General features: G+C 36.2%; 1 protein-coding gene and 1 long non-coding RNA gene across 3 annotated transcripts; both read right to left on the bottom strand.

Moving 5' to 3' along the window:
• Window positions 1-508: 508 nt before the first annotated feature.
• Window positions 509-12,400, bottom strand: LOC123889447. Its single transcript, XR_006802560.1, has 3 exons — window positions 11,860-12,400; window positions 11,446-11,535; window positions 509-1,118 (listed from the first exon to the last, which is right to left on the bottom strand). It is a non-coding gene; the product is annotated as an uncharacterized LOC123889447 (long non-coding RNA).
• A 12-nt stretch (window positions 12,401-12,412) lies between these two features.
• Window positions 12,413-22,789, bottom strand: LOC123889446 (disease resistance protein RPV1-like). 2 transcript variants are annotated; one of them, XM_045938786.1, is made up of 10 exons: window positions 22,477-22,789; window positions 17,562-17,835; window positions 16,894-17,481; window positions 16,302-16,848; window positions 15,856-16,068; window positions 14,131-15,750; window positions 13,575-14,043; window positions 13,321-13,365; window positions 12,598-13,184; window positions 12,413-12,433 (listed from the first exon to the last, which is right to left on the bottom strand). In XM_045938786.1, the coding sequence occupies exons 1-7, from the start codon at window positions 22,661-22,663 to the stop codon at window positions 13,576-13,578; spliced, it is 3,897 nt and encodes a 1,298-aa protein (XP_045794742.1). In that variant the 5' UTR covers window positions 22,664-22,789; the 3' UTR covers window positions 12,413-12,433; window positions 12,598-13,184; window positions 13,321-13,365; window position 13,575. The 2 variants fall into 2 exon arrangements, with proteins under 2 accessions (XP_045794742.1, XP_045794741.1); XM_045938785.1 differs by having other exon boundaries at window positions 16,302-17,481.
• Window positions 22,790-23,329: the final 540 nt, after the last annotated feature.

A 23,329-nucleotide genomic window follows, 5' to 3' on the forward strand; every position in this document is an offset into this window, starting at 1 on the left:
TATTTTGAGATTGTTATCGATATATATGATGTATTATAATTTTTCCCATATGTTAGAATATTTTGTCCAAATACTCATTATATATTGTTTCTGTCTTTGCAATATATTAGAAATAAAATAATACAATATCCATACTTTAGTATAGATAGCTAGCTTTAATTAGCACATGCATGAACATGTGGATGTGGAGTATATCCATGAATTTTTCAGCCCCTGCACTGCCCAATGCACGTCCCTTCCATTTTACTATAGTATAAAAGATATTTTCTTTGTAGTTTAAATAAAAATTTAATTGAATCATACGGTGCTACTACATTTAAAATGAAAAATACTCATATATTACCAAGAATAACTTGTTCCGTGTATATAATAGTTAATTAAAAAATTTCATCAAAAATAACTTGTTCCTTGTTTATAATAGTTAATAATTTTTTCATCAACAATAACTTGTTCCCCGTATATTTCAGTTAATTTAAGTTTTTCATCAGCAAATACTTTGTTCCCCGTATAATAATAGTTAATTTAAATTTTTCATCACCAACAATTTGTTGCCCGTATAAATTAGTGTAGTATACTTTTTAGAAACACACGAGATCTATAAATACACGGCTAAGCAATTTGTTCCCCGTATAAAAATACAATCAAACTTGTACTCTCAGACCCAAAATACATGCCTTAATTTGGGCTTAATGCCCAGCCCAGCCCATAAAATAAATAAAAAACCTAACCACTCCGATGTAACTCAGTTTTCTGACTTTCTCTAACCCTAGCCGCCGCTCAAACATCTCTCTCTATCTCTCGCATTTTTCTTCTTCCTGAGTCCTAATGAACCACCACCACCACCACCTTTCCTCTGCGTTTTTTTCCCTCTATGTTTCTTTTTGTTTTTAATTTATTTGACAAAATCAATCTCCTCCATTTGTAAAAGTGATGTCCATCTCCTCCATTTGTAAAAGAAAAACGGCAAAATCAAAGATGCAGAAGGGAAAGACAAGGAACAACAGCAACTCATCTTCTCAAGTTATCAGTTATCTTTCTTTCACCAATTTTTTTTCTTTCTATGTTATATTTCTCCTACCCGCGACCTTTTCTTCTAGATCTCCATCACCATAGATAACCTTCAAAAAAATCACCATCATATAAAGACTCTCATTGATATTCACTACAAATCTCACAAAGTAAAAATCCAGATCGGACTAATTTTACCGGTGACCACCGCGCCGGAAATTGCATACACCGTGTGGGAAAATGAAATCCTTCTATTTTGTAAATATCTTGTGAGTACATGGTTGATATTTGTCATTAGATTTTTTTTTTTTTTTGTAAATATATTACTTTTGTCTTTTTTCCTTCTCTCATGCATACAACAACAATAATAAAGTTTAGATTTAGAAACTTAACTTTTCTTGTGGTAGCTGTTAATTTTTTAGATTTGTTCTGTTTGTGTTTTTTTTAGATCTATTTGAATTTTCAATTTGTATATTGTTGGTGTTTTGATTGGCTACATTTTGCAAAAGCCAACCAGCCAGATGCTGGACTGAGATGCTGTAGCATTATAGTACAGCATACTGAAGCTCTGTTTTCGTGCAGAATTTTTATTTCAAATCTGAGTCAAGATTTGCTTCAATTATATATTCAGGCACGTGCGTCTAGGCAAAACGAGCCTTGCTCAGCAAGTTTTATTGAAGTCGGCCAAAGGAAAGTTATTTAAAACAAAAATATAATTATATTATATTTTTGGCGTTTTTTTTTGTTTGGTACAACATGAAACAAACAAATTATATTTTTGAAATTAATTTAGGGTTGGGCCGCAATTCTCACAGCTGTACATGTCTGAAGACCTAACTTGGACATCAAGACAATTGAAGACTATAAATATGTGTAGCCTCAAGCTATTTTATTCATGTATTCTAAACCGTGTTTTTACAAAGTGTGAGTTTTTAGGGTTTAGAGTTTGTGTCTTTTGTCAGCCTTTCTTGTGTCGTTTTTGATGCAAGTTTAGGACTGGGTTTGTGTTGTTTATTGTAAGCTGCTCCTAAGCTTTTAAGCACGGAGTTAGTTTGTGTGATTCACTCATAAGCTTTTAAGCAAGAGTGTTGTCTAGTTTCTAGGAGAGTGTCTCCATCCTTATAATCATTATTGACAGCAACATAGTACGTGTTGTTAGAGGGAATTTGGGACGGGGTCTCATTATCTAAGAGGTTCTTAGGTAGGATTGCATTGGTAGTGTCTAGGTGATAAGTCAAGTACCGGGTGTTGGTCGAGGGCTTTGAACTAGAGCTATTATAGTGGATTCATTCCTGGATTGGTATCCCCCAGAGTAGGTGACGTTGCACTGAACTGGGTTAACAATTTCCTGTCTTATTTATTGTTCTGCAATTTATTTATTTATTTACTGTGTTCTGCGACTGTCTTGCTGCAACGTGTGCTATAGCATCTTGTGCAGCATTGTGTTCACTGCGTGCCAGATTCCAATTGGCATCAGAGCAGGCACCCTTTCTGGTTATAGGGTGAGCTCCAGGGAAAATGTCTGGCAACATTGAAAAGGAAGGAGGGCTCGTAAGCAGACCACCGCTTCTAGTTGGTGTCTCCAACTATGATTATTGGAAATCACGCATGATTGCTTTCCTAAAATCTATGGATAGCAAAACTTGGAAGGCTGTTCTGAAAGGATGGGACCCCCCCGTGGTCATTGACAAGGATGGAAAGCCAACACTTAAACTAAAAGCTGAAGAGGACTGGTCTAAAGAAGAAGATGAGCTTGCTTTGGGAAACTCAAAAGATTATATGCATTATACAATGGGGTAGATAAGCACATCTTCAAACTAATCAAAAAATGTGTCTCAGCAAAGGAAGCTTGGAAGATTCTTGAAACTGTTCATGAAGGTACTCCTCAGGTAAAAATGTCTAAATTACAGATTCTTACTACTCAGTTTGAAAACTTACGTATGAAGGAGGAAGAAACAATTCAAGATTTTCATATGACTATTCTAGACTATGATAATCAATTTGATGCTTTGGGGGAGAAAATTCCCGAAGAAAAGTTAGTAAGAAAAATGCTTAGATCACTTCCAAAGAAATTTGATATGAAAGTCACAGCTATGGAAGAAGCCAAAAACATTTCTGAGATGAAGCTGGATGAACTGGTTGGATCACTCCAAACTTATGAAAGTGTTGCAAATGGAAGAAGTGAAAAGAAAAATAAGAGCATTGCCTTCTCATCTAAAAATAATGAAGAAGAACTGGAGGATGAAGAAGAATCTAATGAGAGTATCTCTGAGGCCATGGTGTTATTGGGAAAACAATTCAACAAAGTTCTGAAACGAATGGATAAGAGACCTAGATCAAATTTCAAAAACAATGCTCCAAGTACTACGCGCAGCAATGAAAGTCTAGGAAAACCAAAAGGTGATGAAAAATCAAACTTAAACAGAAACATTCGATGTCACGAATGTGAAGGATATGGTCACATCAGACCTGAGTGCCCAACATATCAGAAGAGAGCAAAGAAAGGGCTAACTGTCAGTTGGTCTGAGGATGATGACTCAGAAGATGATACAGCATCTGTAACTGCTAAACATATCTCAGTCTTAACAGGAATTGTTACATCTGATACAGAATCTGATGATGGAGAGGTAACCTATGAAGAGCTTGCTGCATCCTACAAGGAACTTTGTCTTAAAAGTGAAGAAATCTGCAGGGTTATTGAGAAACAAAAGGTAACCATCAATGAGTTAAAAGCAGAAAAATCTGAGAATATCTCAAAAATAGAGGAACTCCAAAAGAAGGTAAATTTTCTGTCCTCTGATCTTGAGATCTGCAGGGTTATTGAGAAACAAAAGGTAACCATCAATGAGTTAAAAGCAGAAAAATTTGAGAATATCTCAAAGATGGAGGAACTTCAAAAGAAGGTAAATTATCTATCCTCTGATCTTGAAGAAGCTAAAGGAGTCATTGAAAAATTAAATACTGACATTTGGCGGCTGAGAAAATTCTCTGACATGTTGTATAAAGATGATGAGCATCTTGACAAACTTCATAAGGCTGATGGACAACTGGAGGAAATCTTAGAGAAAAATGTTCGAAAGCCTAGAAATATTGGGCTTAGCTATGAGAATGTCAATAAATTCAAGAATTACAGTCCTGACCTCATGTACATGGAACCTAAAGAAACTCAAAAGCAAAGGATGCCTTATCAGAAGCCGCAGCATCATCAGCAGCATCCCATGTCAAGAAATAGAAGAAAGCACCATGCTTGGAGATGTCATTACTGTGGTAGAAAAGGGCACATAAGGCCTTACTGCTACAAGCTATATGGGTACCCTAACAGACGTCCTCAGCACAAACCTATTTCCACAACTGCTCCTACTCAACAAGAATGGAAACCTAAAGAAGAAAATGAGAAGAAAAGTGATACAACTCAACCTGAAGAAGAGATTACTGCTCTGATTGCTCACACATCACTTAGAGCTTCATCAAGGGAAGACTGGTACTTCGATAGTGGCTGCTCAAGACACATGACCGGAATAAGTAAATTTCTTGTCGGAATAAAGTCTTACTCAACTAGCTTTGTTACCTTTGGTGATGGTGCAAAAGGAGAAATTGTTGGGATAGGAGAGCTCAGAAGTAATAGCTTGCCTAAACTAAACAATGTATTGTTAGTAAGAGGATTGACTGCAAATTTGATAAGTATTAGTCAACTATGCGACCAAGGAATGAAAGTAAACTTCACCAAATCTGAATGTCTGGTTACAAATAACGAAGGTGAGATTTTGATGAAAGGTGTCAGATCAAAAGACAACTGCTATCTATGGGTTCCCCAAGAAGGAGAAAATATGTCAACATGCTTAACCACTAAAGAAGATGAAGTAAAACTATGGCACCAAAAGCTTGGTCATCTTAATCTAAGAAGCATGAAGAAAGCAATATCCAAAGAAGCCATCAGAGGACTGCCAAATCTCAAAATTGAAGAAGGTAGCATATGTGGAGATTGTCAGATTGGAAAGCAAACCAAGATGCCACATCCAAAGCTGCAGCATCTTACCACTACTAGAGTTCTTGAACTTCTACACATGGACTTGATGGGTCCTATGCAAACTGAAAGCTTGGGAGGAAAAAGGTACGCATATGTTGTTGTTGATGACTTTTCTAGATACACCTGGATAAATTTTATTAGAAAGAAATCAGAAACCTTTGATGTGTTCAAAGATCTATGTATTCAACTTCAAAGGGAGAAAAACAATGTGGTATTAAGGATCAGAAGTGATCATGGTAAGGAGTTTGAGAACTCCAGTTTCTCTGACTTCTGTGCCTCTGAAGGCATCATACATGAATTCTCATCTCCCATTACACCACAACAAAATGGTGTAGTAGAAAGGAAAAATAGAACTATACAAGAGTCTGCAAGGGTAATGTTACATGCAAAGAAGCTTTCACATGGTTTTTGGGCAGAAGCTATGAATACTGCCTGCTATATTCATAATCGTGTCACCCTGAGATCTGGAACAACAACTACTCTATACGAATTATGGAAGGAAAGGAAACCTACTGTTAAGCACTTCCATGTGTTTGGTAGTAAATGCTACATCTTGTCTGATAGAGAACCAAGAACCAAAATGGATCCTAAAAGTGATGAGGGCATATTCTTGGGATACTCAACAAATAGTAGAGCCTACAGAGTATATAATAATAGAACCAAAACCATGATGGAGTCTATAAATGTGGTAATAGATGACACCTCAAGTGAAACTGCTGAAGATGATGCAGAAGATGCTACAGCATCTATAACAGGTGATGCAGATTGTGAAACTACTAGTGAATCAAAGAATGATACAGAGGTTACTGCATCTGACCAAATCTCTGCTACTCCAAAGAAAGGACCTTCTACTCGTACTCAAAAGAATCATCCTACAGACCTGATTATTGGTAATCCCAATCAAGGAATTGCTACTAGAAGGACACTTGACATAGTTTCTAATGCTTGTTTTGTGTCTAAATTTGAGCCAAAAAATGTGAAGGAAGCTCTGACTGATGAGTTCTGGATAAATGCTATGCAAGAAGAGCTAAATCAGTTCAAGAGGAATGAAGTTTGGGACTTGGTTCCTAGACCTGAAAATGCAAATGTAATTGGTACCAAATGGGTCTACAAGAACAAGTCTGATGAAAGTGGAACTGTGACCAGAAACAAGGCAAGGCTGGTTGCACAAGGATATTCACAGATTGAAGGGATAGATTTTGATGAGACTTTTGCTCCGGTTGCTCGTCTTGAATCCATTAGATTACTTCTAGGAGTGGCATGCATTCTAAAATTCAAGTTATTTCAAATGGATGTGAAAAGTGCCTTCCTTAATGGGTACTTAAATGAAGAAGTATATGTGGAACAACCAAAGGGGTTTGTTGATCCAAGCTTTCCAAATCATGTTTACAAATTAAAGAAGGCTCTTTATGGATTAAAACAAGCACCTCGAGCATGGTATGAAAGATTGACTGAGTTCCTTATTAGTCAAGGCTACAGGAAAGGAGGAAATGACAAGACTCTATTTGTGAAAGAAGATCAAGGCAAATTTCTAATAGCACAAATCTATGTTGATGACATTGTATTTGGAGGAATGTCTAGTGAGATGGTACAGCATTTCGTGCAGCAAATGCAGTCTGAGTTTGAGATGAGTCTTGTAGGTGAACTAACCTACTTTCTTGGGCTCCAAGTAAAGCAGATGGAAGATACTATTTTTATCTCCCAAAGTAAGTATGCAAGAAATATAGTGAAAAAGTTTGGTATGGAAAGTGCTGCTCATAAAAGAACACCTGCAGCAACCCATTTAAAGCTTACCAAAGATGAAAAGGGAGTTGATGTAGATCAAAGTCTTTATAGAAGCATGATAGGCAGCTTATTATACCTTACAGCCAGCAGGCCTGATATTACTTTTGCTGTAGGAGTATGTGCTAGGTACCAAGCTGAGCCAAAGATGAGTCATCTTGCTCAAGTGAAAAGAATTTTGAAGTATGTGAATGGTACATGTGATTATGGGATCCTGTATACTCATGGTGAGAACTCTATGCTAGTAGGATATTGTGATGCTGATTGGGCAGGTTGTGCAGATGATAGAAAAAGCACCTCAGGAGCTTGTTTCTTTTTGGGCAACAACCTTATATCTTGGTTCAGCAAGAAACAGAATTGTGTATCTTTATCTACAGCTGAAGCAGAATACATAGCTGCTGGTAGCAGCTGCTCCCAGTTATTATGGATGAAACAAATGTTGCTGGAGTACAATGTGGTACAAGATGCTATAGCATTGTACTGTGACAATCTTAGTGCCATCAATATTTCAAAGAATCCTATTCAACATAGTAGGACGAAACATATTGATATTAGGCACCATTTTATCAGAGATCTTGTTGAAGAAGGTATTATAACTCTTGAGCATATTGCCACTGAAGAACAGCTGGCTGATATTTTTACTAAGGCTCTAGATGCGGTCCAATTTGAAAAATTGCGAGGCAAACTTGGTGTTTGCCTATCTGAAGAGTTATAGCAATTATTGCAAGTGTGGCGTGCAGTTTTCTCTTCAATTTATTTAGTAATGCACGCTGTTATGGGTAATGTTGAAACATCTGAAGATTTGGTAAGAATTGTGTGTTTGTTGATGATAAGGATGTTTCTTGTGGTGAGAAAGTATTTGTCAGAGAAAGTTATGTGGTGTTCTCCCCTGATGTGTTTAACATTTGTTGGTAATGATATTAGCGCTCCAACTGAGGTCAAAGATGACTCTGTGTTGGAACATGTCAAGAAGAGTGTTCCTGAGAAAGATGTTGCACATGATGCTACAACATCTGCAGCACGGGAAAATTTGGATAACATCGTGATACCCGAGTCTCCAGACGATGTTATTGTTCCTGAAAAAGAAAAGGGTTCTTAAGCAACTACTACTGATAATGTTTTTGTTCATGATATCTATGTGATCCCTTATGTTGATGATAGTGGTAAAACTATGTTTGTTCCTTTGAATGTTGATGAATCTGCTGAGAAAGATTCAAATGTTATTTATGTGGACAATCTCAACCTTACTGAGAGGACTCCTGCTTCGAGTACTAGGAGGTTAAGGAGCAATGCTGGTAAAGGTGTAGCTGTTTCTAATGTTCCTGTCAAGACTGCCAAGGAAAAGAAAATCTATGGTCTTAAAAGACAGTGGAGTAAGATTACTAGGCCCTCTGAGCCAAAGAAGAAGCTTTTGAGGAGGAAGACTATTTCCTCTAGTGATTCAGAGTTTGAGGAAGACCAACATGCTACTGCATCGCCTGCAGCATCCTCAAAGAAGTCTGTGAAGAAAAAGAGGATCCCTCAAGATGTATCCCCTGTACCCCTTGACAACATTTCCTTTCATCGTTTTGAAAATGTTGACAGGTGGAAATTTGTGATAAAAAGAAGGCTTGCTGTGGAAAGGAATTTAAGTGAAGTTTTTTTTACAATGCCAAAAGCTTGTTGATTTGATTAATGCAGCTGGATTGATGAAAACTGCAACTGGGCTCCAACTACTCATTCTAATACTGTGGCTACAGGTTTGGCTAGGTTTATATATGTTGTAGGGACCAAATCACCTCTTGACCTTGGTTTCCATATTCTTGATGAAACTGTTCTGCATGGTAAGTCATGTACTGTGAAGATGCCTATAGTCTTTCCTACACTGATGTGTGACATTATTCTAGCTCAACATCCTGACATTTGTACTAAGGCTGGTGTTCCTAGTAAGAGAGGTTGTGATTTGTCTTTTGATTTTAGACTGGTTGAGGGTACACATGCTGCAGACTGTGCTGCATCATCTGTCAATCAGTCATCTGATGTTTTGCCTAGGAAGCAAATAATTGTTGACCTCAAGGTGTTTTCCAATGTCCATCCTGGTGTTCTTAATGATATTGCAGGTGGTGATACTGAGGTAGAGGAGGAGGACTCTGACGCAAGTCCTTCTATGTGACCTGCTTATGCTTTATTTGCATGTCCTTTTGGATTTTAATTTGTTGGGCTACGCCCTGATGCTCTCTGGTTTGTAACATGAACAATCCATGTCTTTTGGCTCCGATAATCCAGGTTTTCTATGCCCTGATGGTCTGTAATGTGCACTTTATGAGTTCTTATGCTCTGATTCTCTCTGCACTCTATGTTTCTCTATGATCTGATAACTTTGTGGAAGTTCTGCTCCTACTGTGTGATACTGACTTTATTTGTCAGAATTTATGGCTAAAAAGGGGGAGTAATATCTGTTGTGCATGATGTGATGAAAAATGCTATAGCATCTAGTATAGCATGTTGTTGGTTTTATGTGATATGCATGTTTTGAGGGGGAGTGAAGTTTATGCATATATTGAGGGGGGGTAGGTAGAATTTACTTTTCTACTACTTATGATATGCATGTTTACATAGGAATTTATTTTTCCTATTCTCTGTGGCGTTGCTTAAATCTTAAGGAGTTTATTTCTCCGATCTTGAATCCACTATGTGAGAGTTTATTTCTCTCTATCTGTACTTTGAGGCTAAGATGTGTTATGTTCCGCTGTTGCATGCCTCTGATGCTTACGTGCTAGCTATCTTTTCATCTGATGAATTTCCTACTTTCTTTCTTAGTTGTGTGCTTATGTTGACTCGAAGGAAAGTTTAAATAGCTTAGCATCGTTCTACTTTCTTTCCTAGTTGTGTGCTTATGTTGACTCGAAGGAAAGTTTAGACTGTATCTCTCTATGCACTGGCCTAAGGTTGTTTTAGCCAAAATTTGCCAAAGGGGGAGATTGTTGGTGTTTTGATTGGCTACATTTTGCAAAAGCCAACCAGCCAGATGCTGGACTGAGATGCTGTAGCATTATAGTACAGCATACTGAAGCTCTGTTTTCGTGCAGAATTTTTATTTCAAATCTGAGTCAAGATTTGCTTCAATTATATATTCAGGCACGTGCGTCTAGGCAAAACGAGCCTTGCTCAGCAAGTTTTATTGAAGTCGGCCAAAGGAAAGTTATTTAAAACAAAAATATAATTATATTATATTTTTGGCGTTTTTTTTTGTTTGGTACAACATGAAACAAACAAATTATATTTTTGAAATTAATTTAGGGTTGGGCCGCAATTCTCACAGCTGTACATGTCTGAAGACCTAACTTGGACATCAAGACAATTGAAGACTATAAATATGTGTAGCCTCAAGCTATTTTATTCATGTATTCTAAACCGTGTTTTTACAAAGTGTGAGTTTTTAGGGTTTAGAGTTTGTGTCTTTTGTCAGCCTTTCTTGTGTCGTTTTTGATGCAAGTTTAGGACTGGGTTTGTGTTGTTTATTGTAAGCTGCTCCTAAGCTTTTAAGCACGGAGTTAGTTTGTGTGATTCACTCATAAGCTTTTAAGCAAGAGTGTTGTCTAGTTTCTAGGAGAGTGTCTCCATCCTTATAATCATTATTGACAGCAACATAGTACGTGTTGTTAGAGGGAATTTGGGACGGGGTCTCATTATCTAAGAGGTTCTTAGGTAGGATTGCATTGGTAGTGTCTAGGTGATAAGTCAAGTACCGGGTGTTGGTCGAGGGCTTTGAACTAGAGCTATTATAGTGGATTCATTCCTGGATTGGTATCCCCCAGAGTAGGTGACGTTGCACTGAACTGGGTTAACAATTTCCTGTCTTATTTATTGTTCTGCAATTTATTTATTTATTTACTGTGTTCTGCGACTGTCTTGCTGCAACGTGTGCTATAGCATCTTGTGCAGCATTGTGTTCACTGCGTGCCAGATTTCATATATGAAGAGCACTATATGTTTTTATTCCTTTTTGGTTTGTTTGTATTTTTTTTTTGGATCTGATTGTATTTTTCTATTTTTTCATATGAAGTTGTTGCAAAATTTAATGAAAGTGAAAAACAAAAGGACAAGAAACTTTGATTGATTTTTTTGGATTTGATTGTATTTTTTGTTTTATCTTTTAAAAATATATAGTTTCATATTTTTAATTTTCTCCATTTTTCTTTGATTTCGTCAAGAAATTTATTTTTAAATTATGATCTTCTTTATTCATCTAAAGGATATTTTAATGAGTGGAGAAAAATTAGAACTAATATTAATATAGAATAAAAAGATAAAGAGTACAAAGAAGTTGTATTTGTTCGGTAACCTTATTTCTACCTTTTCTCATTACTATTCACTTCCATTTATTACAACCTTCATATTTTTCCTTTTTTTTAAATTTTCATTGTCTTCTATCTAACAATATTTAAGATCAATGTTAAGTATTGATATACTTTTTACAGATCTAAAAAATAAAAATAAAAAGAAAAGGAAGATTACAACCTTCATCTTTTTCCTTTTTTTAAATTTTCATCATCTTCTATCTAACAATATTTAAGATCAATGTTAAGTATTCATATAATTTTTACAGATCTGAAAAATAAAAAGAAAAAGAAAAGTAAGATTACAACCTTCAGCTTTTTCCTTTTTTTAAATTTTCATTGTCTTCTATCCAACAATATTTAAGATCAATGTTAAGTATTGATGTACTTTTTACGGATCTGAAAAAGAAAAGTAAGAAATAGCAACATATGTTAGAAAACAGAACAACAACAAATATTTGTTCAAAACTGCATACCAAATTTGAACAAAAACAATAATAAAATTTAAAGTCTTTGAGTATTAGCATATTTACATCCTCAACTTTGTTTTAGTGTTGGTAATCTACATATAAAGAAAATAAACTATTTGTTTTATATTTATTTTTTTATAAAGCATGCTAAAAATGATAGAGTTTGAGGACAAATAGAATAAGATACGAAATAATGAACAAAGATGATAAATTAGCAACAAAAAAAAAACAGAGTTTGATCGTATCTTCATACCTTTAGTGAAAGAGAAAACAAAGTTCGTATACTTGTGTTGTTGTTCAAAAAATGAATAGTTTTCCTGCAAGATGAGAAGAGAAAAAATGGAGATCAGACAAGTAGAAAGATAAAAATACTGAGAGAAAAAGATAAAAGTAGTGAGAGAAAGAAGAGTAAGAATGAAATGTGATAAATGTGAAAGAGTATATAGTATTCAATGATATTTGAAATTTGAATTTGAAAAATTTACCCCCAAAATTGGTTGGTAATAGTGTGAAGAGAAGTTTTGGATTTTTCTATCAAAAATGTGTGATTTGACGTAAAGGTGACAATTAGATTTCAATTTTATTAGTTCCTTAGTAACTATGGCTTGTCTTTCAGTTACCTTTTGTCTCACAAAAGGATAATATGGCTTAGTTAGTGAGCCATATGGCTCAGTTACACAACTCTTTAGTTCAGTTTCAAATTTTTTGGACAATAAATACCCCTCTTTTAGACAGGTGGCAGATTTTAAAGAAAGGTTATTGTTGTCTTTACCAGGTACTTCAACTTTCTTATATTGTAATTGATGATGATAAAGGTTCTCTTGTCCCTGCATTGAGAAACAATTAATTAACAATAAAGCTGTAACTTTCATGTGAGAAAAAATGACTTTTTCAATAAAAATTTGCAGGAAAGTAATTTAATCTGATGCAAAAGGTCAAAGTATGATTTTAAGAATAAGTCCAAATTAAAACCAAAATAAGATGGGTATACCTTCTGAAGTAGGGAAACAGAATCAAAACATTTGAAATCCTCAGAACATCCTCTACTCTATTGTCCAAATCACCACTGCCTGACCAGTCATTTTTTAAAGCTTAACATCAGAACCAAGCACCAATCTCTCAGGTGCTAACAGTGTAGGTGTCCGTGTCAACAAACTATCAGTACCGGAGACAATTTTCCAATCAGGGCTTTCAGAACATGGTGGGGAGATCTTATGTACTGGTGTATATTGATAACATTTGGTTGAAAACACATTGAGGGTAATTCCTTCTGCTTGCCTCTTTCTGCGTTAAGATTACTGACACAATCAGACAGTTGTGTGCGTTCTTTCTGCAATGTGCTTTCACTTCCTTGGTGGTCAAGGCAGTCAGATTAATTGGATGACAGCGAGTTTTTAGATTCTGCGAAAAATGTTTTCTAAAAGATGGACTCAAATGTAAGTTGTTCAGCGACAGTTCAACGTCACTGTAAGTTGATGAAAGTTCCGTTGACAAATTTACAGGTCCGTCTTTGAAAATCAAGTTACAAGAATTTTGGCTAAAGGGCTCTGGTAGAGTGGCTTCTGGAATATCAGTACCCTTATATCCACAATAAAAAGCAAAAGAAAATTACTATCAAAATTAAAGTGATCAAACTAATTCTTTTGCAGCAGTCGTAATTTCAAATTTCCGTACTTAACTAAGAAGAACAAAAATAAATATAGCTGAGCCAGACCTGAGAAAAGCAGTTAAAAAAAGAGTGACCAATGCTCTCTTCTGCCTGCATTAGGAAACCAAGTTACATGAATGCTTTTTTTGTAATAACATTTTAAAACTCTTCCATAATTTTCATATTTTAAAAGAAAATATTGTACACAAGGTTATGTTTAATGTTAAGAATTATTAAAACTAAGAGAAAATTAAACATTTCTCGAAAAATATGTCACATTTTCATAAAATAATGAAAGAAAGCTTTGTGACAATACTTACTTCAACATCCCGGGCGTAACACAATGTTAGCATCATTTTCTGGGTCATTGAATCGAATATCTTTCATGTTGCTTTTGTCTTTCAATACATGGATTCCACTTTTCTGGAATGCGAATCCGAAGTCAACCTCTGCATGGTTCCACTTATTTTCTAAAAGTGCTTTATCCATATTATCATTGAACTTTTCCATTTTCATATGAAAAAGATGTAAATGATACATTTTCTTCAGTGAGCAACCTATATTTAAACCATGTGTATAGAAAAATGTATTGCCATTGATGATCACCCTTACACGATGTAGATGATTAGGGAACCATGTCAATGGAGAACCAACACAGAGAATTATGTCAGGAAACTTGTTACGAAACCAGAAAGAAACTGATAATCCTTCCGAGCATTGGTGGTCGAACCACTCTGGAATCTTTGCTCGTGGCAAATGGAACCAAGTGTTTCCAACCTCGTGTAATTCCTGTTAGTCCCAAATAATTAAAGTAAGTTTAACTATATCAAGAAGAATATAAAATACATTACAAATAAAAACAAAATAAATCATTACCTGATTTAGTAATTTTCTTTTGCTTGACGAAGTCAACGATTGACAGTTTAGTGCAGATAACATTCTTAAGCAAGGAGGAATCCCTTTAATTTCCTGAAGTTCCTCACAATCATCCAAGACAAGTCTCCATAAAAAATGACATTTTTCAATTGATTTAGGAAGAACTGTGAATTGATTGTTGGTTAGGTGTAATTCTTTCACATTTGCAAACAACATGAGACTTTTTGATAGATATTCATCTGAAAGTTCACAGTTCCTGAGACAAATATATTCTACATGTGAAGATTGCATTGGGATCACTTTTCCTTCACCCATGATGGTAAATTCGGCAAGCATTGACATCGCCACAACTCTATTTGGAAATTGAGCAATTCCACATTTACATGGATATGATGTTGGAGGCGGAGTAAGATTCCGAAATGGAAATGCTTTTATGGGAGTTTCATACAAGAGAAGTCCTGGTATATTTCTGATCTCTCCCAATATTTTTGGAAAACTCTCGAGACTTAGACAATATGAAAGATTGAACTTTTCCAACGAACTTAACCTGAGCGGTGGGATACTCCTAAGCATGATACAATGTTCAATATTCAAGAATTTAAGTTTATCCAACAATCCATCCATCACACTTGGAAAACTCTCGAGGCTATAACAACATGAAAGATCAAGTTCTTCTAAAGAATCCAACTTGAGAGGTGGAATACTCCTGAGATTGTGACAACTTGTAACAAGCAAGGTTTTAAGTTTTCCAAGAAACCCATCCACCACAGGTGGAAAACTCTCGAGACTATAACAATTTGAAAGGTCAAGTTTTTCTAGCGAATCCAACTTGAGAGGTGGAATACTCCTTAGGTTGATGCAACTTCTAACATTCATGATTTTAAGCTTATCCATCAACCCATCTACCACAGGTGAAAAACTCTCGAGACTAGTACAATTTGAAAGATCGAGTTTTTCTAGAGAAGACAACATCAGAGGTGGAATAATTCTAATTTTGATGCAATTTCTAATACTCATGGTTTTAAGTTTATCCGCCAGCCCATCTACCACAGGTGGAAAACTCTCAAGACTATAACAATGTGAAAGATCAAGTTCTTCTAAAGAATCCAACTTGAGAGGTGGGATACTAATGAGATTGTGACAACTTGTAACAAGCAGGGTTTTAAGTTTTCCAAGAAACCCATCCACCACAGGTGAAAAACTCTCGAGACTATAACAACGTGAAAGATCAAGTTTTTCTAGCGAATTCAACTTAAGAGGTGGAATACTCCTTAGCTTGAAGCAACATCTAAGGCTCATTGTTTTAAGTTTACCCAACAACCCATCTGCCACATGTGGAAAGTTCTCAAGACAATAACACTCTGAAAGATCGAGTTCTTCTAGAGAAGCCAACTTGAGAGGTGGAATACTCCTTAGCTTGATGCAGCTTCTAATACTCATGGTTTTAAGTTTATCCACAAATCCATCAACTACAGGTGAAAAAGTCTCGAGACTTGTACAATCTGATATATTAAGTTCTTCTAGAGAAGCTAACAGGAGAGGTGGAATAATCCTGATTTTCATGCATCTTATAATTCTCAAAATTTTAAGATTACATAAATAACCAACTGATTTATCAATCTGCAAAGATAAAAAAATTAGAAAAAGAAAAACATGCAAATAAATAAGTGATATACAAATAATAATCTTAAACTGAATTTATAATATAGGAGATGTTACACTTGCCTTCTGATAAAAATCAAATGGTAAATTTGATGACGGACAATCGTACCATTCCATTACTCTGAGACTATTGGGAAGATATTTGGGACTTTTGGATAAATCAACATTGCTACTAATGAGTGTTCTGAGTTTTCCCATCTTCTTGAAAGCTTTGGAATCCCATTCTACTTCAATATTCCAACGGTTCAAATGTATGATTTCAATTTTACTTGTTCCCTTTATACATAAAAAGCACAAATCAACCAAATACATGGTAGAACTTTATCCCACATATTTAAAGATATTTAAAATCAAATTACACCCGGCTTAACATTTGAATAATGCGACAATTAATAACATTAATAATGCATAAAGCCAAAAGGGTAACATGAGCATTAGTAAACATAAAAAAAAAAAAAAATCAAAGTTAAAGATAGAAAAGTCAAACCATCCATATCATTATTACTCACCGTATTTTCCTGTAAAACTTGAATTATATCTTTAGAGGCCCATAACCTACTGCGTTTTCCAGGATCTTCCGGTGATTCTTGTCTAACAATTTCTTTCCCCATATCCTCTATCAAATCATGTAATGTCACATAACCAGACTCACTTATTTTTATGAGAGATTTTTCCACTAACACATTAATATGATCTTTCATGATAACACCATGATGAGCATGAAGTATTTGTTCGACCCTTTCCAATTTATATCCTTTGAAGAAACAACAAATGTCAAGAAAAACAGACTTCTCTTCTTCCTGCAAAGCATCAAAGCTCAATTGTAGTGTTGTTTGGATCTTTTTATCGGGAACCCTTTCATAACGATCTAGTGCATATTTACATTGCTCTATTGTCTTATTAAAAAAGTGAGAACCTATGACTTCCAAAGCGAGCGGGAGACCAGAAGCATATGCTACAGCACGTTCTAAAACATGCGCATAACCTGAAATAACTATGTTAGTCTTCTGTCTAATTAATTTGTTCGCATACAATTTTGGATTATGCAATTGTGCTAATAAAAAATCGTTATAGCTTGGACTAAATTCATTTCTAAGAGCTTTCCATCTAAGCAACTCAAAAGCATCTTTGTTATTCAAACCCTTCACCTCATATGTACGTTCAACCCCATGACATGTTAGTAACCGTTTGTCCCGAGCTGTGATGATGACTCTACTTCCAAGACCAAACCAATCAGATTTTCCAGCAATAGCCTGTAATTGCTCCTCATTGTCGACATCATCTAGAAGTAAAAGAACCTTCTTTTGGTTGAGCCTCTGTTGTAATATTGAAATTCCTTGTCTCACACTTGTTATCTCAATATTCTTATCTCCAACAATTTGAGACAGAAGGATCTTTTGGAGATATATCAATCCATTTTTGTCTGAATTTTCTCTGACTTTTTCAAGAAAACAAGAACCTTGAAATTGATGGCAAATCAAATTATAAACTGCTAGAGCAAGAGTTGTTTTCCCTATTCCACCAATTCCATGGATCCCTACCATGTTGACTTCATTCAAAAGCGAAGTCACATGTTCCTTTTGGGACTCTAGTCCAACTAAGTAATCACCAACAGGTAAGGCAACAAGTTTTATCTTTCTTAAGACCTCTTCAACAATTGTTCCAATAAACTCATACTCATACACATCCCTGTCCAATAAGAGAAAAATTATTATTTTTTCTTTATAATAGTGACTACATGAAAAACAAAAGATAGGAATGGAATATACCCTTTCTTGTAATGAAAGCCGGAGAAATTAGCAACTTTGTGAAGAGACGCCTTCCATTTATCTATGTTAGGATTGGAGTTGGCCATATGTATAGCCATTGCTTCTCCATAAGTCTTTTCTAACTTTCGTAGATCAGAAGGACCTACCTTATAAAAAACCGGCAAAACAAAACGACCCTGAACTTTCATTGAATCAAGGATCTTAGAAAGTTCTTGTAAACAAAAAGAGGAAGCAGCATAGTTTTTAGAGAGGACAACGATGGCAATTTTGGAATTTTCTGTTAGGATTGGTTAGCTTGTATGTTAAGTAACTAGTTGCAGCCTAAGCCAAGCCAAGCCTGCTGGCCTGCAGATGTGCGCGCGCGTGCCTTGGCCTGGCCTGCCTTGCCTGGCCTGCCTTGCCTTGCCTGCAGGCTTGCTAGCCAACTGGTTGGCTTGGATTGCAATCTATTGTACCTTGCCTATAAAAGGCCTCATTGTGAATGAATAAACTAGCTGATTACTCCCTAACAACAACAATTGGTATCAGGTTCTCCTATTCTAGGGACCTGAGGAGAGAGAAATTGCAATTTCTAACCAAAATCCGTTTCAACCGTTTTAGCAACCGTTTTCAGTTAGATTCTTCTTCGTTCTTTTCTCATCTGAAGCTTTCTTTTCTTCATCAATGGCGGAAGAAACAAAGTATAATCACACAAAAGTTCCTAAATTTGATGGCTATTACGAGCATTGGGCAATGCTAATGGAGAATCTCATTCGATCGAAGGAGCTATGGAGCTTAATTGAACCAGGCATCACGGTGGCACCACCTGATGCTACAGCTGAGCAATTGCAAGCAATTGAAGCGCTCAAATTGAAAGACTTAAAGGTAAAGAACTATCTCTTTCAATCTATTGAGCGTTCCATTATGGAAATGATTCTTGTTCGCAACACATCAAAAGATATTTGGGATGCTATGAAACGCAAGTATCAAGGATCCACAAAGGTGAAACGTGCTCATCTGCAAGCATTGAAACGAGAATTTGAAGTTCTTGAAATGAAAGATAATGAAACAGTTGAACAATACTTCTCAAGAACTCTTGCTATTGCAAATCGCATGAGTGCTCAAGGTCAAACACTGCAAGAAGTTGAAGTTGTTGAAAAGATCTTGCGATCTTTGTCTTCAAAATTCAATTATGTGGTTTGCTCTATAGAGGAATCAAATGATGTTACAGCTATGTCCATTGATAGCCTGCAGAGTAGTTTGATTGTGCAAGAGCAGAGAATGAAGAGACAGATTGAAGTAACAGATGAACAGGCTTTGAAAATCTCTAATCCTGAGAAAGGAGCTGGTAGAGGGAGAGGAAGAAACAATGGTGGTAGAGGTCGTGGCAGGGGAAGGCAAAACAAAGAGTTTGTTGAGTGTTTCAAGTGCCACAAGCTTGGACATTATCAGAGTGAGTGTCCTGAGTATGAAGGTAATGCTCATTATGCTGAGTACAATAGTGTAGAAGAAATGCTACTCATGTCAAGAACCAATCAAGAATCAAAAGTCAATGCAATTGAACCATGGTATCTTGACTCTGGATGTAGTAATCACATGATAGGTCATCAAGATTGGTTTATTGATTTTGATGATAGTTATAGAGATTCAGTCAAACTTGGTGATGATTCAAGAATGGCTGTGATGGGAAAAGGCAATGTGAGGTTAAAGATTAATGATTTGGTTCATGTGATTACCAATGTGTACTTTGTGCCTGGATTAAAAACCAACATCATCAGTATAGGCCAATTACAGCAAAAAAGAGTCACAGTTATCTTCAAAGATGATGTTTGCAAGATCTATCATGAAGAATAGGGTTTGTTGTTCACCACTGCTATGTCTAGTAATAGAATGTATATGATTTCTGCAACTGTTATCAACCCTAGATGTTTGATGTCTGCAAAACAAGAGTCAACTGTGTTTGGCATGGAAGATATGGTCACTTGCATTTCAAGGGATTGAACACCCTTTCCAAGAAGCAAATGGTTAAGGGATTACCAGAGCTGGAAGAAATAGAAGATAATTGTGTTGATTGCTTGGCTGGTAAGCAATCCAGAGAATCTATCCCAAAACAAGCAAATTGGAGAGCATCTGCAAAACTTGAATTAGTTCATTCAGATATCTGTGGCCCTATCACTCCTCAGTCAAATGGAGGAAGCAGGTACTTCATAACCTTCACTGATGATTTTAGCAGAAAAACTTGGTTGTATGTGTTAAAAGAAAAGTCCCTTGCTCTTGAGTGTTTCAAGTCTTTTAAGGCCCTTGTTGAGAAAGAAGCTAAATGTGCTATACAGTGTCTTAGGACAGATAGAGGTGGTGAGTATACCTCTAATGTCTTTAGTGATTTCTGCAGTAAGGAAGGGATTAAAAGACAGCTAACTGCAGCCTATACTCCACAGCAGAATGGAGTATCTGAGAGGAAAAATAGAACATTGCTGAACATTGTTAGAAGTATGATTCATGCAAGAAATGTTCCAAAGAAATTCTGGCCTGAAGCAGTCAAATGGGCAACCTATGTGATGAATAGAAGTCCTACACTTAGTGTAAAAGATATAACACCAGAAGAAGCATGGAGTGGGAAGAAGCCATATGTGCATCATTTTAAAGTTTTTGGATGTGTGGCTCATGTGCACATTCATGACAGTCAAAGAAAGAAGTTAGATGACAAGAGCAAAAAGTGTGTTTTGCTTGGTGTTAGTGAAGAGTCTAAAGCATACAAGCTTTATGACCCTGTTGAGAATAAGATCATAATCAGTAGAGATGTGATATTTGAAGAATCTAAGAGCTGGAATTGGAACAAGTCAAAGAAGCCAGCTAGAACTGATGATGATTGGGAGGAAATTGAATCAGCAGATGGTAGTAATGATGAGAAGCCAGTTGATGCTGATGATCAATTTCCAGCTACCAACAATGAAAATATGGTCAATGAAACATCTAGTGATAGTGAAGCTGAGAGAAGCTCACCACTTGGTCCAAGGATAAGAAAGCCCTCAGTAAGATTGAATGACTATGTAACTGGTCAGGCTGCAGAAGTAGATGAAGATGAGTTGGAGCTGCACAATCTTGCAATGATTAACACCAACAATGATCCAGTTTCTTACAATGAAGCAGTTAAACATGAGGTTTGGAGAAATGCAATTGATATTGAGATGGAGTCAATCAAGAATAATGATACCTGGGAGCTCACTACTCTACCAGCTGGTTGTAACTCCATTGGTGTGAAGTGGATTTACAAGACAAAGTATAATGAAAAGGGAGAGATTGATAAGCACAAAGCAAGACTAGTGGCTAAAGGATACACACAGAAGCATGGCATTGACTATCATGAGGTCTTTGCACCAGTTGCTAGATGGGACACCATCAGATCCATTCTAGCTTTTGCAGCCAATAATGGATGGAAAATCTATCAGCTAGATGTTAAATCTGCTTTCTTACATGGTGAATTGTCAGAAAACATTTATGTAAGTCAGCCATTAGGATATATCAGCAAAGACAAGTCCATGGTGTATAGATTGAAGAAGGCATTGTATGGATTAAAGCAAGCTCCAAGGGCTTGGTACAGCAAAATTGAGTCCTATTTCAGCACAGAGAAGTTTGAAAAGTGTCCATATGAGCATACCTTATTTGTCAAGTATGGTATGGAGAATGAGATCTTGTTGGTAAGTTTGTATGTAGATGATTTGATCTACACTGGGAACAATCAGAAATTGATGGATGAATTTAAGTCATCTATGAAGAAGAAATTTGCTATGACTGATTTGGGAAAGATGAGGTTCTTTCTTGGTGTGGAAGTTCATCAAAACAGCAATGGTATTTTCATTACTCAGCAGAAGTATGCAGCAGAAGTTCTATCTAGGTTTGGTATGGAACATTGTAACCAAGTAAGCAGTCCTATAGTGCCTGGTTGCAAACTTGTCAAAGATGAAACTGAGCAAGGCACAGATGCAACTGTCTATAAGCAAATGATAGGGTGCCTAATGTATTTACTTGCTACAAGGCCTGACTTGGCCTACTCAGTATGTTTGGTGGCAAGATTCATGGAAAGGCCAACTGAGATGCATGTGACTGCTGTAAAAAGGATTATGAGATATCTGAAAGGTACTTTAGGGTTTGGAATTCAGTACAAGCTTAATTCCAAGTCTGGTTTATGTTTGAAAGGGTGGTGTGACTCAGATTATGCTGGTGATTTGGATGATAGGAAAAGCACTACAGGTTTTGTGTTCATGTTGGGAGGTGGTGCTGTTTCTTGGTCTTCTAAAAAACAACCAATTGTGACTCTGTCAACCACTGAAGCTGAGTATGTATCAGCAGCTGCTTGTGCTTGTCAAGGGATATGGCTGAAAAATGTGTTGAATTACTTAAAGTTGAAGCAATCAGAGTGTATCATGATCTATTGTGACAACAGTTCCTCAATAAAGCTTTCAAAGAATCCAATTATGCATGGAAGATCAAAGCACATTGATGTCAGGTTTCATTTCCTTAGAGATCTCACTAAGGATGGAGCTATTGAATTGGTTCACTGCAGAAGTGAGGAGCAGTTAGCAGACCTGCTCACTAAGCCTTTGAAGTTGGAAGCTTTTTGCAAATTAAGGGAGGGCTTAGGCATGTGTGATGTTAGTAGTCTTGTACATTGAACATTTGTGTTGTGTTTGTATGTGTTCAATTAAGGGAGGGTATGTTAGGATTGGTTAGCTTGTATGTTAAGTAACTAGTTGCAGCCTAAGCCAAGTCAAGCCTGCTGGCCTGCAGATGTGCGCGCGCGTGCCTTGGCCTGGCCTGCCTTGCCTGCAGGCTTGCTAGCCAACTGGTTGGCTTGGATTGCAATCTATTGTACCTTGCCTATAAAAGGCCTCATTGTGAATGAATAAACTAGCTGATTACTCCCTAACAACAACATTTTCAATTGCTTTGAGAAGTGATGGAGTGATTTCATCCCCTTTTTGAAGCTCCACGTCATCCATGAAAGTTCTGACTCCTTTATCAACAAGAGCTTTCTTGAGATTGCCGGTGAAACCATAGCGAGTATCCTCGCCTCTGAAGCTAAGAAACACATCGTACGCAAAATCATTGATGGTGGAAGCCATGGTGGAATGGAATCTCCAAAATTGATTGCAACAACAAAGAAAGTCAACGTAACAAATCTCCGTGGTTTTCAGGAACACACAATACCAAACACAAAGAAGCTACTATAATATGGAATTAGATTTCCAGCAGTAAAGTTTCCTACAGTTTTCACACAGTTTTAGTTTTAGACCGTTCGATTTGAGATGTACGGCTGAGATTATTTTGAACAATTTTATAATCTATTAATCAGAATCGTCTGATCAGTAATCAATGGACAAGATTAAAACTGTGTTAAAACTGTGTGTTATTTTACTGTAGAGAATCTTGATCTTCATATATGACTTGTTTTGACCGTATTTTTCTAAAAATATATAAATGTAAATATTATCCTATAGGATCTTGTTTGATTTGTTTCGACGAGTATTTTTAAATTATCAAATTTCTATAATTTTTACTAATATACAATTAAAGATATTCGTAATCAAAATTAAGTATTGATGTACGTGCAGTGGTCAGTTGGTCCTTATATTTTGGGACGGAGGGAGTAGTTGATTAAGTGGTGCATGGTGCACCACTTGTCAATATCCCTATGACGAATACGAATTTATGACAAATCTTCATCCTCTTTCTACACTCTCCATCACCAACCCATCATCACATCATCATCTTCTTCCATTTTCTACTTC

This window comes from Trifolium pratense, linkage group LG6, assembly GCF_020283565.1.
Source record: "Trifolium pratense cultivar HEN17-A07 linkage group LG6, ARS_RC_1.1, whole genome shotgun sequence".
Classification (NCBI taxonomy): Eukaryota; Viridiplantae; Streptophyta; class Magnoliopsida; order Fabales; family Fabaceae; genus Trifolium; species Trifolium pratense.